The sequence below is a fragment of the Cariama cristata genome, unplaced genomic scaffold, assembly GCF_000690535.1.
Source record: "Cariama cristata isolate BGI_N322 unplaced genomic scaffold, ASM69053v1 scaffold30636, whole genome shotgun sequence".
Taxonomy (NCBI): domain Eukaryota; kingdom Metazoa; phylum Chordata; class Aves; order Cariamiformes; family Cariamidae; genus Cariama; species Cariama cristata.
Window position 1 is genome coordinate 8,166 of NW_009624410.1, and position 18,487 is coordinate 26,652.

Consider the following 18,487-nt stretch of genomic DNA (forward strand, 5'->3'; position numbering starts at 1 on the left):
AACGGCTTTTTTTTTTTTTTCCTCCTGGACCTGAAAAAAGAAGCCGTCAGGTGTTGTTGTTTTCTCGTAACCGGGTTTTGGAGCTTGATCCTGCCTTGGGTTTGCAAAGCTACTCCGTGACAGACCACCTCTGCTTTCCACTTTGGCCAAGTAAGAAGCACCATTGAATGAAAGCTATGGAAATTGCCTCCTTTTCTCTCCCCGTCCTGCTTTCTTTCAGCCTGTAAATAGACACACAGCTCGCAGCAAGGTGCTCGCAGAGGTGCAGGACTGCGCTCCACCAAATGCAAAGACACGCTGCATGGCTTGTTCCCACCATTGCTCTGAGGAGCAGATGTTTCTGGAGGACCCGGAGCAATAGCAGATCTGCCTCCATCCCCCGCCACAATAACTCCCCATGTGTCGGAGCGTGGCAGGTCTGATAGCAGTGCGATGGGCGCTGGTGGTCCCGGGCTGCGGGTGGTAATTGCCAGCTGGTAGCAGATAGCCCTGCTCCGCGTTTGCTCAGCGGCATCCAGCGCGCACGGCAGGCTGCCCATCTTCCCGCCCGCCCCGGCGTTTCGCTCGGCCCCTTTGGTGACACCCTTGTCCGTGGCAGTGAGATGGGTGTGCTGGACACGTCTCACCGAGAAACTGCACTGACACTGCCCTGCGTCGACATGGGCAGCTCCCAGCCACGCATTTACATGGCCTTTCACTTGCTGCCAGCATCCAGGAGACGGTACTCGGAGGTGGAGAGCTCGAGAGCCCAAGCTGCGATGTCCCTGCCTCTGATGCACGCCCTTGACTTCCCATCTGCATGTTTTGAGAGCATCCTTTCTGGCGATGAAATAACCTGATGGCTTCCCAGGACACAACTGTTCACGTGCCCACAAGCATCGATGGGGGAAAAGCATGGCCCATCCTCACTTTACAGAGGGCTCACGTCCCCGAAAGTCCTCAGCAGTCAGCCTGCCTGGAAAGGGGAGAATGGAAATAGGAAATTTCTTTCTCTTTCTTTCTTGATAGATTTTATTACCATCGCTTCTTAAGTGAGGGGAGAAATAGCCTTTATTACAGCATCAGTACAGGACAGATGTATAACTCAAATGCAGCGAATGGAAAGTTAAAGTGTGTCACTTTTAATGACAAATTCATAAGGTTTCGGTGTCTCTGGAGGGGTCTTGCTGGATGAGTTCTTACTGCTGAGCAAAAATAAGTGTTAGACCTAGAAGTACGAGCGAGAAAGGGGCGGTTTTCCCACAGGAGCAATCAGCTAAGAGTTACTTTCAGAAGGCAAGAGAGGTTTCCCTTCACCCTGTACAGTCTGGCCTCCCTCTTGCCCAGGCTGACCCAGCCTCGGGTCTCAGCACCCCGTGTGCCAGCGGAGCCGTCCCGTCGGCCTGGGGACACACAGTCGGGCTGAGGGTCCTGAGCCGCAGGGTGCGGAGCAGCCCCCTCCTCTCCCCTCGGGTCCCTCTCTACCTGCTGCTCTGCCATCTGTAAGCACTAACCAGCCTCTCTCCCGCGGGGCTCCAGCTCCGCCGCTTCATCAGGAAATATCCAGCCAAGCCCAGGAACGCCAGCAGGAGCCCAGAGGTGACCAAGGCGATCAGGGTCTTCTGAGAAAAGTCCTGGTGGTTCCTCACGCTTGCCCGTTTAAGGGATTTTATTCCAAGCTGGAAAAAACACCAAAGAGAGATGGGAGTCTGACAAAGAGGAAACGTGCATCTGCTGAACAGGCACCAGGCTTAAAACAACGCTGCTCTTCTCCTCCTTGTTAAACTCCACATAAACAAAGCCGGGCTTTGCTACCCAAGCTCCTGAGCTGTGCACTTGCCCTGTGAGATCTCACATCCTCATGGTCTCATTTCCATCCTAGCATCTTCTGTGGCACAGGGAAATTTTCTCCCTTGGACCAGAGTGCTCAGACCTTCAGATTTAGAGCATACATCTGCACGGCAGCACCATCTCTGTGCGTTGCTGTCGCAGCTCTGTGGGCTGCCATCTCCACCGGCACCCGGAGCTCAGCTCTGCGAGCCGATGGCAGCCTCACCGCAGCGTTGAGAGAAGGAATTAATTAACGTCAGTGTGGTACTTTGAAGAAGCAGAGTGCCAACTGCATCCTCAGAGTTATTGTTGGGATCTCAGCCTTTTTTAAGAAAATACTGCAGAATTTTACAGGAACTATTTCAAGCATTTCTGCCTTCAGTGGTTGTATTAGTTCTCTTGCGGTACACTGCTGCCTCGCTGCGTGCCCGGCGGTTGGCTCCAAACGTCTCACGTGCCAACGCTCAACAAGCACCTCCGAGATGGAGGCAGGTCCAGGTCTCAGCCATCCACCCCAGCCTCAACTGACCATCTAAAAAATCTCATTTCTCCAGCCACTCGGGCCACCCATTTCTTCCAGCAGAATTTGCTTAAGGAATTTACCTTTTGCCATTGAGGCTCCTGGAGCATATCTGTAGCAGGATCTGTAAGGTTTAAAACAGGAGAGGCACATTACAGAGAGGGTCACGCTGCAGCTAATGTCAGCGTCGAAGAGCCTGGCCATTGCTGACGGAGCCGTGAGCCCCTTCACTGCTCTGGAGGCGATGCCATGGCTCTGTGGATCTAGCAAGACGCCAGAAGAAAGAGCAGCAGTTGCAAAGAGAAGTCTCCTCCCAGGCTGTAACCGAGGATTTGTGTCCCACAGCCTCTCCCCGCAAACAGTCCCCCCTCCCATCACCCACATCCAGGTCATTGTCCAGCGGTATCAATGACAGCCAAAGGAATTAGCTCAACTGACCTTTCTCGCCGACGAGGATGAGGAGCATACATTCACGGTCCACCTCAGATTTAGCGAGTTTAATCTGGCAAGGGGAGGGAACGCGGTCGGCTCTTTCTTCACATATTGCACTCCATAGGTCGGATCCCTTCATCTCTAGAAAATGTTTCTGCAAGATTTTCAAAAAACCAGCCATTGAACCAACAAAACCGACTAATTCTCCATCTCAGCTATGCTGATGATACTACTGGTAGTGTTGTGCGTTCGCCCTTTGTGTTTTGGTGGCTTAGCCGAGCAGAAGCGACGAGCAGTGACGAACAGCGCTGGGCTGGGGGTCAGACCTTCCCCTCCCCCTGCACCACTGCTCTGAGCCCCAATACCAACACTCGGAAAATGGAGACGCTTATTTCTTGTTTCTTAGCTTAATGAGAATAAATCAAATGAAGATATTATTAGCAACTCTTGCAAATGGCATTTAAGCAAAGCTAAATTTAGGATCAGAATTGCATGGCAAGCGTCTCCAATATTTGGAGTGACACAGCCGCCTGAAGAGCCCTATTGTTTCACAGTCCCAGGCAGGGGCTGGGAAAGGAGGGAAATAACAAAGAAGCATTGAGCCTTCCTGTTTAGGAAATGTCTTCAATGTTTTTGCTAGGTTGCTGATCAAAGGCTACGTAAAAAAATACAAATTTCTCACATTTTAGAGTTGAATCGACTCTTGGGTGGAAGAGGAAGAGGAGTGAGGTGCTGCAGCCTTTCCCTTCTGTGGGCCAGTCTCTGTATCAGACAGGATAGGCTTTCTCCTCGGGTCTATTTTCAGCCACAGTCAGGCTTGGAGACAGAGCCCACAGTTGCTAAAAGACGTTATCAGCTTCCCTAACATCCTCCCAGCTGGGGACATCATCCGAGCTGTGGCCGTGCCCACGGCTTCGGGACAGAGCCCGGCTCCAGCTGAATCCCCCATCCTGCCCCTGCCCCCCCTCGCTCCCCGGGAGGGACCCACCAACGTGGGGCTGCGACAGAGGAGCAAACCCTCTTGTCTTGCACGTTGTGCGGAGCCAGGCAGCTCACTGCTTTCCTCTCTGTGCCTTGGAGTTGCCTCAGTGTTGTGCTCGGATCGCCACATCCTCTTAGCATACAAAAATGCAGAAACTTATCCATGGGAGAATAACAAACAAATCATTTTCAGCTGTTTCTATAGAGCTTGGCTTGGGGTGAGAAAGGCCAAGATGGAACAAGAGACCCAAGTGTGTATTTTCCTTTCTCTGCTGTGGAAAGAACTCATCGGAGTGTCAGAATTTCCCTTTGCAATTAGCAGCGCTGGGTGCCAGCTTATTGCTCATTTGCTTTGGGAAAGGCCGGCAGGAAAGCGAGACACGGCACGGTCCCTCCTATCTCCTCTCCTTGCAGATGCTCTTATCTCGTTCCCAGGTCCACCAGCTGCTGAGCCTGAGCTGGTTTTTCCCACTCGAAGACTGTTGAGGTGGAGGCATGGGAGAGGTCTGCTGTGGGGGGAGAGCTCCCAGAAAAACCCGGCTGGAAGTGCAGCAGTTTGACTCGCTTCGCAGGGAGGGAGGGTTAAGAGTATGTGCAATCAGATACGGCTCTATAGGATATTCTGTATGTTATGTATGCAGCCATTTAGGTACGTGCAGGTGTGTAATGCATCCATGATGTCTGTCGGCCCGGTGCCCCGGCGGTGCTGCTCCCCACCAGGTGGGATCGGCGGGCAGAGTCACCCACTCCCTCCCGCAGGAGCTGCCACGTGAATTCTCGCTAAAGTGCAGTCCCTGTCAACAGGAGCAAGTCTAAATGCCATTTAATCGCCAATTTGCAGAGCAAAGCCAAGTGAGAATTCACCCATCCCAAGTGGCGGCAGTACAGCTGACCAGCAGAAGTAAAATTAATCACTGTCATTTTTATACCCAGGGCATTGCCGAGTCTGCTGTCCCACAACATCCAGCACCATCTGCCCTCTGTTGCAGGCTGTACCGCCAGCGTGGAAGGTTTCTTCCCTCCCACCCACAATAGTGTCTCAGCCAGACCCTCTTCTGCTTTTGTAAATGCTTCAGTTTTGGCTCACAAGGCCAAGGGCAGTTACAGAGAGCCTGGGATTCCCTTCGGAGCGGGTGCAGATGGGGACACTGATCGGCCACCCGTGCTCCTTCAGATGCCCTGATTTCTTTCCTAGGGCAGTTGGCAAGACAAAAAAAGGCGCTTGCATTCCCAACAGGGAAGAGGAAGAAGAAGAACAAAGGCAATTTCCTGTTAAACATGGTGGGAGATGCTTTAGAAGGTAAACTGACCCCAGAGATTAATCATGAAAAGGAGATTTTTATGCAACCAGGAGGTGGCATTTCCCCTGGGACTGCTGTGATCATCCCTTTGGGATCCTCCTGGGACTGCTGTGATCATCCCCACCTCCCTCAGTTGGGCACAGCTCAGATGCTCTGCCCTAGGCATAACGATGTGAGCTCCCCACCCCAAACTGACCCCCCAGGTATGGTGGGTGACCCCATCGCTACAAGCCTGAGAGCACTGTAGGACCCTGCCCTCGGCTGTTGGCTTGCAGCCCCCTCCTCCTGCATGTCCCCTGCCCCTCGGAAACGCATGGCCACCCAGGGCTGCAACTCACGCAAGTGTTGGACGCATTGAGCTGCAAGCAGATGGCTCCAGTGTCACTCACTTCTTTGACATTGTGGCATGTGATGGCCTGGAAGGGAAAAACCACAGTGATGGTATCAATGAACTGCCGGGGGGTTGTGAGACAAGTCCAGCCTCCTCGTGGTCCCACAGCCCGCATCGCCCAGCCGTGTCCTCACCTTTGGGCTGTCCCTGACCGTGGGCAGTGGGGTGGTGGCAGTTGAGACAGGAGGATGCCCCGAGGTGGCAGAAGTCGCCAGATCCAGCGTGGACCCCAGAGTTTCTGCTGTCATGCTGCGTTGTGTCTCTGGGCTCTCGGTTGTGGGGACCCCTTGGGTCATGTGGGCTGGGTCCGAGGGGGTGCCCAGTGTCTGCGTGGGGTCTCGGCTGGGTTGCGGGCTCGTCGGCTCGCTGCTGAGCCCCGGGGAGGGGGGGTTGGTTACCAGGGACCCGGTTGTAGCTTCAGTTTTGAAGAAATGTAATGAAAAGGATACACGAGAAAGCTTAAGTCCTCTAAAATCAATGCGTGGCATTGTGGTGACTGAAGTACAATATTGATTTGTCATAGCCAGCAATACCAGAACGTGTTATTGGCTGTATAAGAAACGCACATTAGACTTGCTTCAGTTACCTAATTGTTACATGCGCTTCATAATCTGTTTACAATGGGCTAATTTCCTGGGCATATGCTGCACCACAGCAAGGATGTCATTGCCTGACCTCCCCTGCATCGCCCTCGTCTCCACCTTGACCCAGAGTTTTCAAAAAGATGTACGGATTTCAAACTGCACGAGAAAGGCACCGTACATCTGTGCAAGGGTCCCGGTTTCAAAGCCCTTCAGAGCCTTGGCCTCTTGTCGGAAAGGCTGGCAGACCTCTTACAGATGCCATTTGCGGAGCAAAGAATAGGTATGTTGAGATAAAAGATTAATGAGCATTGTGTCCCATCATCTCTTGGCTCTTTTGAAAAGGATGGGTCTAAGTCGCTCGTCCTGAAGACAGCAGTGTTAGGTTGCCCCAGGTGGGATTTTTTTTGGGCAGGGTTAAAGTTTTTGACCATACTATCAGGTTATTTTTTGGGAGCACAACCCATGCACCAAGTGTGTGGTTTCTTAGGGCAGGCCTGTGCACTTAATAGATCTGATTGTTAACGCAAATGCTGTCAGGAATCACGGGGGGAGCGATTACCAGACGTCTCTGGCGTCAGCTCGGCACTGCTGAGGGCTCCGGTGGCTCCGGTGGCTCCGGTGGCTGCTGTGCTGCTGATGCCTTTCGGTTCCGTGGCCGTGACTGTCGGTGTGGGGCTCTCTGTTGGGTTCCCAGAAGCGTTGCCTGGGGGCAGAGGAAGGTGTTAGGGGCCCATCCCAGCCCCAAGCCCCTGCCTGCCACCCAGGGTCCCTGTGGACAGGGCAGGGCAGGACAGGGGTAGCTGCTTTTACAAATTCACTTTCTTCTTGCCCCAAAACGGCAGGTTGCCTTGGGGCTCGGATGGGAGAAGCTCAGAGACTAAACATTTCGGCTGGGCGAGTACCAGACTTGGGTGCAGCCCTCGCGGAAGCTTTGGGGGTCCTGGGGCAGCACTGGAGGAGGACAGGCTCGTTTCTGCCCTCATCCTGCCTGATCCTCGGGCTTACCGAGGGATGCGCAAAGCTCTGCACAAAGCTGGATTTCATAGTAGTTTGGGTTTATAATCCTTGGAGGAAAGACTCAGGCCTTGGAAGAGATCACTTGTGCGCCTCAGGAAAAATAAGTTGGCTTTGCAGTTGCAGGCACAATCTCAAAGTAAATAGAAACATTCCCTTTGGCTTGGGATCAGCTCTGACTCATGAGCAAAAACAACTTTGGAGGTAAAACTGAATGTTTGGGGATCGGTTTGCTGCTCTAACTTAAAGTTTATATATTGCTTCCTGGTATGTTACAGAGATGACACTTCCAGCTTTTCCTTCTGAAATGAACTATATGAGTCAGTGAGAATGCATTTCTTCCCATTTCTTAACCTTTTCTATTCTTAAGATCTATTTCCACTTTTAACAGAGAGCTTCAGTCTCTACTCCAGGGCTGTTGCTGTTTAAGATTCTTATCCAGACACTAAAGAGAAAAATCATACAAAATACGTTGTTTCATTTGTATTTCTGCCCAGGGGAGCCTGACCTCCAAGAAAAGTTACTTCACCCTTCCAAGCACCCCTGCGAGATGGAGCAGCACTGACAGGTCCTGATCAGCCGCCTGGTGCCGGCGTCAGGGCAGCAGCAGATGACAGTTGAACAGACGTTTCTGTACTGTGCGCTGCACCACCGCGCACCTCGGTCTTGTCCTGGCGGGGAGTTCTCTACGTTGGGATGTCAGTACTTTGCTGAATCAGGTCCAGAGAACCTGGACTGTTTATGAAAAGCAAAGACCAAGATCACTGAACTTTACTTTGGCAATGGGTGGGAGCAGGCAGAGCTGCTTGGCGGTGGCTGCAGCCGGTGGGTGGTTGTACCGGGGGGGTGCAGAGGGGGGACCGTACCCCAAACCGACCCTGCACAGCCGCCCAGGCTGGTGCATCCCATCCCACCCCACTCCATCCCATCCTGTTCCATCCTGTTCCATCCTGTCCTATCCCGCCCCATCCCATCCCATCCTGCTCCATCCCACCCCGGCCAGGCTGCAGCTGCTCTGGGTGCAGGAGGACGGGGGAGGCGTGGGCCCTGCCGAGGGCTCGGCGCAGGTGTCTGGAGCTGGGATTTAGGTTCTGGCACAGCTTTTATTGAAGGGAGAAGTTTCTTCTCTCCAAGACAATTCAGTTCCAACTGGCTAAATCACCAAGTTTTTCTGATGAATTTTAACAAATCAAAAGCAGGAGGCATGACTGCATGCCCAGAATAATGAGTAGCACAAAGTTAAATCCTCGCTTAGCATGCAGCTTTATGTTTGCATGGACATTAGCAGGAAACTTTACATCACTAGAACAATGTAGCGCCTGGACTTGACCTCCCCAAGTGCCACAGCCACCCAAGCAACTTTGAACTATTCCAGATGTTTGTAAAGCACCAGAGGTATTTCTAATCAAAGTCTTTTCACCACTGAATATCATAAATTGAAGCCTGGATTATTGCTCGGTGTAATTTGTGAGGAGACCTGTCACACAGTATTTATTTTCCTTCCCTTTATTGTAGCATATGCAGGCACTTTTATAGAAAACGTGGCTGAGTTGTTTTTGAAACCTTAGGACTCATGAGATAAATAATGATCCAGATGTGGGCTGGATAATCCACATGGTGCTCAGGTAAACTGGGTCATTTATTGCACCATACATTTTTTACTAGCTTTGCTAGACTTTGTCAATTTGTTAGTATTAACGGTTTGAGAGTTCAAGCCAAGCCATTTATTAACCTCGGAGCAATCTTCACCTGGTAGTGCTAGCACATGCAGGAGCAAAAGCGTGCAGATATGTGAAAGAAAAATGTACTTCACAGTGCCTGTTGTATTTACCTATCTGGCTTTTAAAAAGCAAATGCTTCCAATTTTTAAAGAGTTTAAAATTCTCATAATGGGGCTTAGGAAGTATCTCAGCTCAAATCCAATACAAAAAAGCAACAATAGAAATGTTAAAGTAGTTGCGTGGTCCAGCACCCGTCCCTGAGCACTAAACCAGGGCCACAGGAGGCAGAACTCCGCAGTGGCAAAGGCTCAGGAAAGAGGAAAAACGTTTCCGTAACGTGTGCCCCACTCTGCACCCGCAGCAAATTAAACCCGGGGGTTTCTCCCCTGCACGTCCATCCCTGCGAGGTGGAAGGTGGAACCCGCAGGGCATTCCCAGGCAGCAACTGCTGCGCCTATGCTGCCGCACCAATCTCTCGGTAAACCTTTTGCTAAACCTTTTGCTAACTGGGCGCCTAATTCAGTGCTCTGACACAGAAACTCTGTGCCAGGATAGTTTCTCAAACTCTCGTGTGTTTAACAAAGTCTTTTTCCAAGCTCGGCTGATGCTCTAGAACCTGCAAGGGCTGCGGCTGAGCTACGGCAAAGCACTGCAGGTGAGCCGGCACCGCGGCACGGCTGGTACCAGCGCCTGCGGAAGAGGAGGGTGAGGAATCGCTGGACACGGAGCTCCGAAGCTGCCGCCAGCCCAGCTCCTCCGAGGACTCCAGCCCGAATTACTCACGCCTTTCCAGCCTTACTGCTCTCAGCCATGTGGCAGGAATTCAAGCGGGTGGAGCCCTCTTCCCTCTGGAAATATCTGATAAAAATCCCTTCCCTCCCCCTTTTCCTTCTCCCGCACAGGATATGGGTGTGGGGCCGCAGTCACGCAGGGCGCACGGGGCTGCGGGGAGCCCCCCGAGCCGAACCCCAGCTGCTGCCCAAGGGCTTCCTTGGGCTTGGGGCCCCTCCGGCAGCTGGGTGCTGCTTGGGAGCCCAGCCCCTTCCCGGGACCGCGATTGCTCCTGGCTTGAGCAGCTAGGATGTGCGGCCCTCTAAAGAACGTTAAACTCAAGCGGCTGTGAGTTTTAAAGCTCCTTTTGCCTTCCCTGATTTTTAGAACTGTCTAGGTCTTGCAAAAGGAGTAAAGGAAAGAAAGAATGCTTTAAAATGACAAGAAAGGAGATTTTTTTAAAAAAAATTGAGTTTGGCAGAGATGAGCAAAAAAGAGATAAAAAAGAACGATAAAAGATAAAAAAAAAAGAAAGGGTTTGGGTTAAGTACAAATAGAATAGATGCTCTCTTTTCCACGTACTTGCTGAGACAAGCACAGGGCAGCTCTCCACGTGGGTTATCAATACCCAATTTTGCCACCATGAACCACTCACAGAATCGTGTCGCAGCCCCGGACCATCAGCCCGCTCTGCAGACGGGCATAAACCTCTCCCACGCTCATTGCAACTCAGCAGTTCCCCGAAGGATGAGGGAAAGCCCAGAACCCAGCATTTCATACGCGATTCGCTCCCCGCGAGCTGGACGAGCCTGCTCCTTGCTCTGGAGTCAGGCTGCCGTCAGACTCGGTACCCGGCCTCCATCCTCCCCTCACCGCATCCACACGGGGCACCTGTAGCAGACCTGCACCTGGCCCAGCATGGCGTGGTTTGGTTTTTTTTCCCCTGTAAAACACGTGGCTTTCGCTGAGGGTGTCCTGGGGGGCAGGTGGCGGGCAGCCGTCCCACCCTGCCAGGAGCCAACCTGAGCACAAAGCCCCAGACCTGGGATTTCCCTCGGGAGCTGCACAGCTGCAACCTTGGCTTCCTTCCCTCGGACTCCCCAAAGCGGTGAAGAGCGTGCAGAGCCCCACGGCTGAGCTCTCCGGTTGTGCTCTGCTCTGCGCAGCAGCTACACTGAACAGAAATAACCCTCCTCTGCTTTCCAGCAAGGGCTAACAAAGTGCTGTAGGATCCTGCAGAAATGTGGAGCATGGGCTGTGCCAGCAAAAGGAATCACGTTTTGCAGCATCAAACCCCCTGTTGCCCGGTAGCTTTGTCTTTACAAAGGCAAAGCTTTTAATCACTTTTGCATCCCTTTTGCTTTGTGCTACGAGGAATGCAGGTTTTGCATTTCGAGTAAACATTTTTGTCTTACACCCTCGCTTGCTGCTCACTTCAGTCCAAGCAGACAGTCCTGAATTTTATTTCTCTCAAATAAAATTGTTTTTTTTTACTTTCTTGTAAAATGAACATAGACTGGAGGGTCAGGCACAACAGCTTGGGTGAGCAAGATACCTTGGCAGCAAAGGGAACATGAAAGGAGCACCATGAAACAAGAAGAACAAACTACAGCAAATTCTTTCAATAGCTCTAGTTGCTCACATTTGGGTGAATAAGGAAAAATTACATTTGAGGAGACAACCGCAGGTTCCTGGCTCCTGTCCCAGCACACTATGCAGCACACAGAGTGCTGCTTCACTTTTGTTGGTCTCTTTTTGTTACTTCATGGTTGTTAGGTTTGGGAAAAAAATTATACTATTTCCCTAAAATATAACCCTCTAAAAAGTACTACCTGGAGAAAATCTCTGTATTATTATTCACTCTTTCATATGATGAATATTTGAAGAGCTGGAATAGGAGATTTTAATATTTATGGAGATTTATTTGATTTTCAGAAAATGTTTAGTTCCTGCCACAAAACAAAAGCAAGGCTAATTTACACCAATGCAGACCGAGAACCGACTTGAACTGTGGCTGCACTCTGCAGCTTCGCCTGCTGCGTTTGCATCCCCTTGTGTTATCAGTGATGTTACAGGGAGCTCTCATGTCCCGATGCCTCTCCTTTCAAACCAGCAGCGTTTTCTGTTTGCGTTACACCGCTGTGCATGTGTTGGCCAGGATGCCTGATGCCGCGCTGTTCTGTAAAACGTCACCGCAGTTCTCCTTATGTGAAATTGCAGTCTCCACTAAACACGCATTAAAATGCATCCCCCCAAGCTGCTGTTTCAGAAGTTATGAAGAAGTTGCCCCATGCACTAGTCTCCCCCTGCTCTATTGCCCAGGGCTTTAACCCAGGTATTTTCTGCAGTCAGGACTCACCACACAACTCCACGGCGCAGAACGCAATCCAGAACAGCTGCCGCCACTTCATCATTTTCAAACTTCCCAAGAACAGAAATTCCTGCGCGCAGCTCCCGCTAAAACTGGATCTGGCTGTGACAGCTCTTGGGTTTTCAGTCCTGCAGCAGCTCTGAGCTCATGTAGCTTGGTTTTAGTTCAAGCCTTTGAGATCACTCGGTTGTGGGGTGGGTTTCTCTTCAGGGGCTGTGCTTATGGTTCAAGGCTGCGAGGTGGAGTTTCTCCGATTTGATTTCACAGTTTTATACAGTTCATGGCAACCTCACTATCACTTAGGTAATTTTCTCCTCCCCACTTTCCTGCCAGCACTTCAAAACAAACAAAAGAGCAACCCTCTCCCCAGCAAAGGATCCCAAAGCCTCGCTGGGCTTAACTCTTTCCTGAGAGCTGCTTGCTTTCTCGTTACAGTGAAGGCAGGGATGCAACGGGCTCCAGCTGGAAGGAAGGATTACAGTGGAGCCTGCTGCTCAACTTCCCTCAAAGCAAAGTAAACACAATCTGATGAGAGCTGAGAAGTGGAGAAACCCCAGGGCCAGCCACCGCCGGGGAGCCCCATGCACGGTCCCAGGGCTGTGGAGAGGGGGGAACTCTGAAAACTGACTTCAGAATCAGAAATTTTCTCAGCAAATTGAGCAAAGGAACTCAAGGATGCAAAATCATCACTGACCTGAAGAAATGTAACTCCATTAGCTTCACTAAATTGACTTCGGTCAAACAGAGAGCACAAATGAAATGGTTTAGAGAAGCTCTGGGGGAGAGAAAAACCCCACAGGCAAAAGCTTCGGCATAAAACTTGGAGCAGAAGAGGGACTCAAGACTAATAAATAACTTCCTGGAGCTCATTTCCATTAATAACGCTTTATAGAAACATTAAAAACAGTATAGGAACACTGACTTTGGGGTTATTACCAGGCTGAACTTCACCAGGTGGAAACGGTTGGCCCCGGCTCTCTGCGTCTCCAGCGGCGGCACCGCAGGCACGCGTGGGACCAGCCCTGGAACCGGCGGGACGAGGGATGCTCTGCAGCAGGCAGCGAACCGGGCTGAGTCAATGCATCCTAACGTGGCCTTAAAGAAACCGGAGGTTTTTTAAATTTTTCATTTGGTGTTTCCATTACTTGATTTTTATGCCTGGGGACACCAACGACAACAGAAATGTCTCAATAATAATTTTGGCCTGTGGGGATAAAAAAAAAATCACTTGGGAAAAAAAACTCTAGTTAAGTCTGAATTCTTTCTTTTCTTTTACAGCTAAATGATGCGGTCACTAAAAGAGTTGTTGCTAGCCAGAAATCAAAAATGAGGTGGCCAGGAAAATAGCAATGGAAGGAAAGGCAATGAAGTACTTGCTCACTGTATTATCTTTTTGTGGATGCCCCCATTACACTCCTACAGTCATATGGCTGCAGCCAGAAAAGGATTAGAAGACAGAAGAAAAGATAGGGTAGTATTATGCACAAAGAAATCCCCAAACAGCATTTCCAGTATACACATTTAGTCATATGACAAAATTCCAGTAGCTTTTGTTTTTAGGGTAGCACAGGGGTTGGATGAGATGATGTTTAGAGGTCCCTTCCAACTCAAACCGTTCTGTGGTTCTGTGACAGGAAAATGTCTCTTGGAAGGAAACATCTGTAGCTAAGAAATGTGCTCCAACATCTATATAAAGATTTCTGTTATCTTCAGTAATCTGTTACTGAATGACAGAGCTATACAGCTCTATTAAAGACCACAAAATCCTGGTAAATATGGTCTACAACACGGTATAAAACCTGAGTGGGGTCACAGCCCAGCTGTCTCCAACAGCTCCCGGCAAGCATTTTCTTTTTTTTCCTCTCTCAAGCACACACACACATTGGGAAACGCATGACTCAGTACGTAAAACAGATTTGCATGCAAATCAGTTTACAAAATATATTCAAAAGTTTAAATGAGAAAAGCAGAATGAGGCAAAGGTCCTATTTAAATAACAGATTTTTTTTTTCCCTACTAAAGTGAGAATTTGGGTTGAATAACACAACTAAAAATAAGTTGAAATTTCAAAGTATCAGCCACTAGGAAGACAGAAGACCATCTGGTGAGGACCAACATCCCATTACATGGAAAAGCATCAAGAAAAGCTGCCGAGCTACCTCTGGCAGGACAGGGCTTGGGACCACTCCTGTACAGTGAAGGCAAAAATCTCAGAAATGCTTACAAATTTTATTTCGGTACTAAAAATAAGTGAACTGTAGGAAAAGAATGAAACAAACCGGCACGTGCTGAGCTCCTTGTTTGCACGGGAGTTGCAGGGGAGCTCTGGGCCGTGAGCTGGTGTAGCCCCGTGGAGGGTCCCCGCCGGCGGCTGGCCATGCCCCCAGCCCCTCCTGCCCGCCCGGGGGGCTGCTCGCCCCTCCGCCCTGCCGGGTTTCCTGCCATTCTCCTCCAGCGCTGCTCCGGGCTTCTGAATGAAAGAAACCAACAGCATCATCCGGGTTTGGCTGCCGGTTTTGTTTCACCTTTCAAAAACAGACTAAAAATAGAGAGCTGGACTAAAAATAGAGGATGACCAGGGCTGTCAGACACTGAGCATGGGAAGCTCACGGGTTTGGTTTCCAGTGGAAGTCGGGCTGCGTTTAAATGACATTCCCTGCGCGAAAGATGTAGGGTTTCATTAATACTTACGCCCGCTGTGTGCACTATCTGAGCATGTCAGGCCATGCCTTAGAACTCATTTTAGGAGAGTGATTCAGCTAAGCATGGCACAACAGGTAAGTCTAACATATCCTCAAATGAAGAATCAAAAAAAACCCCAAATCAGTTACTTATTAAGATTATTCTTCAATTGACAGCACTGTCTTCAGCAGATTTTAGAAGAGAGACCTAGAGATGCGTCTACCCATCCAACGCCTTCGTTTTTTGACCCTCAACCGTCCCCCCCACGCAGGCATCGCCGTGCTCCCCGTGGGGGATGCGTGGGGGGGTGGCAGTGGGACCCTGCCTCCAGCACCGCCAGCCACGGGGCTTAAACACGGCTGACCCAGCCTAAGCAGGAGCAGGTCGGGCTTTGTTGTCTGATGTCTGTTTGCAATCGTGTTTCTGAGATGCTGTGAAGTGGGCAAGATTTTCGGTTGGTGGGGGGATATGTGTGTGTGTGTATGTGTGTACACACCTCCAAGCATATTCCAAATATTCGGAATACCCAGCTATAACCAGGCTCTTCAGTTACTTCGATCTGTTTATTCAAGGAGTGGAAGATAACACCTTTTCTCATTGATAAGACTCTCCATTTAAACCTCTGTTTAAAGTGACTTGAGCACATTACAAAAGAATACTGTAGAATTATTTCCTCCTTTCAGATCCCCAACAAGTTTTTGTAGTTAAAAATCTAAAGACCAAAATAAGAAACTTGCGTTATCTCAAAGCAGTCTGTATCAGCTGTATAAGGTTAACAACAGCTGAGCCAATTTCAACTAAACATTTACAGGATCAAGTGTCCAAATTTCAAACTGCACGGTGATGAAGGCTTGTTCACATAGACTGGGAATTTGTCCAACTATTTAAGGGTGATTTAATTTAATTGTGAATGATGCAATAGACATATGGCTAGGAAGCTATATGCCAGGAAACATGTCTTCTATAAGTATTTTAGCAGGCAGATGGCATACAATAGTTTTGGTGCAGTCATTTCCTCACCTCTTAAAAGTTGCTATTTTGGACAGATGAAATAATTAGATTCCCACCATCCTCCCAAGACACCAGCACTGCTGACCCAGAGGATGTGCAACATTAGAGGACTATTTCTGTACAAAATCCCATCAAATAAATCAAACCTTACACTTACCTATCCATTGCCATTCAAGAGTTTCAGAGCATTTTAATAACTTTCCCACTTAAATCAAAAGCGAGCGAGTAGTAATGCTTTACAGCACTCCGACCGCACGGCGAGAACAGGGGCACGTGGAAGCGCTTGGAGCAACGCCACACTGCAACTAAACCCCAAAAGCCAAAAGTTTTGGGTCTCAATCCTCAGCCTTAGCAACCAAACCGCACCACTTCCCAGACAGGCCAACGCTTTCTGGAAATTACAACCAATCTCCCACGTCCACCCCGCTCAGGCCTCCGAAGGATTGCTGCGGGAGGTCCAGCTTTCGGGAGCGGTACGAGCATCCCTACGCCTGTGCGGGGCGGGACAGCCAGAGCAGAGTATGAAGCTGCAAATAAAATGGTATCACAGTGAAGCTTGGGTTATTTCTCCTAGTAAAGCTTCTAAGATGCTGTTGGGATGACATCTCCTTTGTGTTAACAGGAGGCACGGGACCAAATCCTGACGGGGGCTGAGCAAGGGGAACTCCTGTCCTCTGCCAACGCAGGATACAAGCTCTCTTCTCTGAGCAGGCGGCTCCTGAGGAACGAACTGATTGTGATTCATCTAAGAAAGGGCAAAGAGCTCAAAAGCTTCCCTAATATTATCATCCTTACCGCGATTTCCTTAAGAACTTGTCATCTATTTGTTTTATTGTGTTTGGTTTTGCACTTCATTATATTTATATTGTAACTCTCGGGGCAGGAAATGCTTCCTTTATTAGTGCTTCAGAAAGTACATCCTGAGACTCCTGTCAAGGCATCCTTTGTGCGGAGGCTGTTCTGGAGAGATTAGTGCCTCGATTTCTGTGTCAGAGCTTCTCGGAAGCCAGCTGCTTCGCCCAGCCCTGGGAGAGCCGCTCACCCCCGAAGGAAGATCCCGGTGTGTGCCGTGGGCACGCTGCCCTCCGTTACGGGAGGATGCTGGACGAGACCTCTCTTGCCCCTTCAGCCCACCTTTACCTACAACTTTAAATGAAGGTTCTTCCTCTCCTCCCCTTGTAATCCCTTCAGCAAGAAGTACACAACTTGTCTGGGCTCTTAAATTTACTTCCAAACTGAGTGCACAGAGCCTTTAACAACCATCACTTATGAAAGAACGCTGCCTTTCTACACCACTATTTCTCTAGGTGCTTGTATTCTTTTTCTAAGTCTTATTTAAATATAGTTCTCAGAATTAAAGACCAATTTTTTATTTTTTTTTTTAACTTGGGCAAAGTCTTGCCTCTTCATAATCCTTGCAACTGCATTTAATGGGTCCTTTGCTGTTTATTACCCCCTTGCACAGCTACTGCTTATTCATTTACACTCAGCAGAGTCATTCCTCAGAGAGAGACAGCTGAAAATACCCAAGAATATCAGATTTTTGATCTGTAGATCATATATTTTATTTTAAAAAGCTTCTGCAAATCTTAAAAAAAAAAAGATGAACAGTTGTTGCAACTATAACATACTGTTAACAAAAATGGTATATTAAAACAAATTGCTTAGCATGATTATTCCACTAAAATCAATATCTTCAAATAATAAAGAAAATATGAAGCATACACATGACTACGTTCAAGCAAACCATATGGTGGATAGATTGCTGAACAGTTTTATACCTTAAAGTTTTACTTCAAGATTGTTGGATCAAATCTAATCAAGGCTATGCTCATTTACTACCTCCTGTCTGTTCAGCACTTTGTTGGATATTACTAGGTCTTTAATCTAGTTTTAAGGGGCAGGCTACAAGGTAAATCAAGTCACTTCAGCGTTTTTCCACAAAACTGTTCTCCAGATGCGTATTTTCCGCAGCAATACCGGAGGCTGACTAGTCAGAAGGAATTGCCTTGAAAAACAAGGCAAAAATCAGCCAAACCAGAAGTCTGAAAAAAAGCACTAGCTTTTCGAAGTTGCAAGAGCAGGGTCCTAAATGTGAAGGAAGAAACTCTGGCACAGGACGGGCAAAGAGCCAGGAGATGCTGGGCCAGAGCTGCCGGTGTGACCTGGAAACAGTTTGCAGCTCATTGAACACCGCGGGCAGGAAACCACGCCAGCTGCCCCAGCACAAGCGCTAAATAAAACCTTTGTTGTCTTTGAGAGTAATTCCCCTGGCTTTGTGATGGAAAAAACGAGATCCATGGAGATGGTATCTCACCACGGACCGGACAGAGTGAGCGATGTAAGAGAGCTCTGCAGCACCAGCGCATCGCATCTTCCCTCCATGGGAAAAGGGCCGGCGGCTAGGGAGCCTACCAGCTCGCATCAGAGAGAACAAGAAAAGCCAGCAACAGCAATGAAGCCTGGCTGAAGACTTTTTGAAATAGTGCTTTTGTCAGCGCGAGAGAGCTGGCTCTCACTAAAGTCATGATAATGCCTCAGAAAGAGCAAATCAGCTGGTTACACACCTCTATAGGATGCGGCCGTAGCTCTTCTGTCTGCCCTAGGTACAGGGGGATGCACAGAAGTGGGACTTTAGGTGGTTGCTGGTGGTGCGTTGAAGTGGTGAGATACCCTCAAGATCTGGTTTTGTGTTTTTCTGGAAATATGCACATTTGACTATACAAAGAAGGACAAGTAGCTGCAGCAATGTAAGAGAAGGAAGAGGAGAGGACAGAGATGAACTAGTCATATTGCTGTTACTATCCATCACTACTTTCGGTCTGTATCAGAGCCTCATTAACCTGGCCAATTTCATTGACTGTTTTTCATCGCTGCACCGTCCAAAGTACTTAACTAT

General features: G+C 49.2%; 1 protein-coding gene across 1 annotated transcript in view; it reads right to left on the reverse strand.

The window, feature by feature from the left end:
- CD34 (CD34 molecule) overlaps nt 1-11,953 on the reverse strand; it is a 12,386-nt gene extending 433 nt beyond the window's left edge. Inside the window, exons 1-7 of the mRNA XM_009703166.1 lie at nt 11,884-11,953; nt 6,578-6,721; nt 5,569-5,849; nt 5,382-5,459; nt 2,768-2,915; nt 2,413-2,453; nt 1,494-1,658 (exon numbers count right to left, since the gene is read on the reverse strand). Coding sequence (XP_009701468.1) covers nt 1,494-1,658; nt 2,413-2,453; nt 2,768-2,915; nt 5,382-5,459; nt 5,569-5,849; nt 6,578-6,721; nt 11,884-11,938 — 912 coding nt within the window. The 5' untranslated portion in view covers nt 11,939-11,953. The remainder of the gene's footprint in view (nt 1-1,493; nt 1,659-2,412; nt 2,454-2,767; nt 2,916-5,381; nt 5,460-5,568; nt 5,850-6,577; nt 6,722-11,883) is intronic.
- Nucleotides 11,954-18,487: the final 6,534 nt, after the last annotated feature.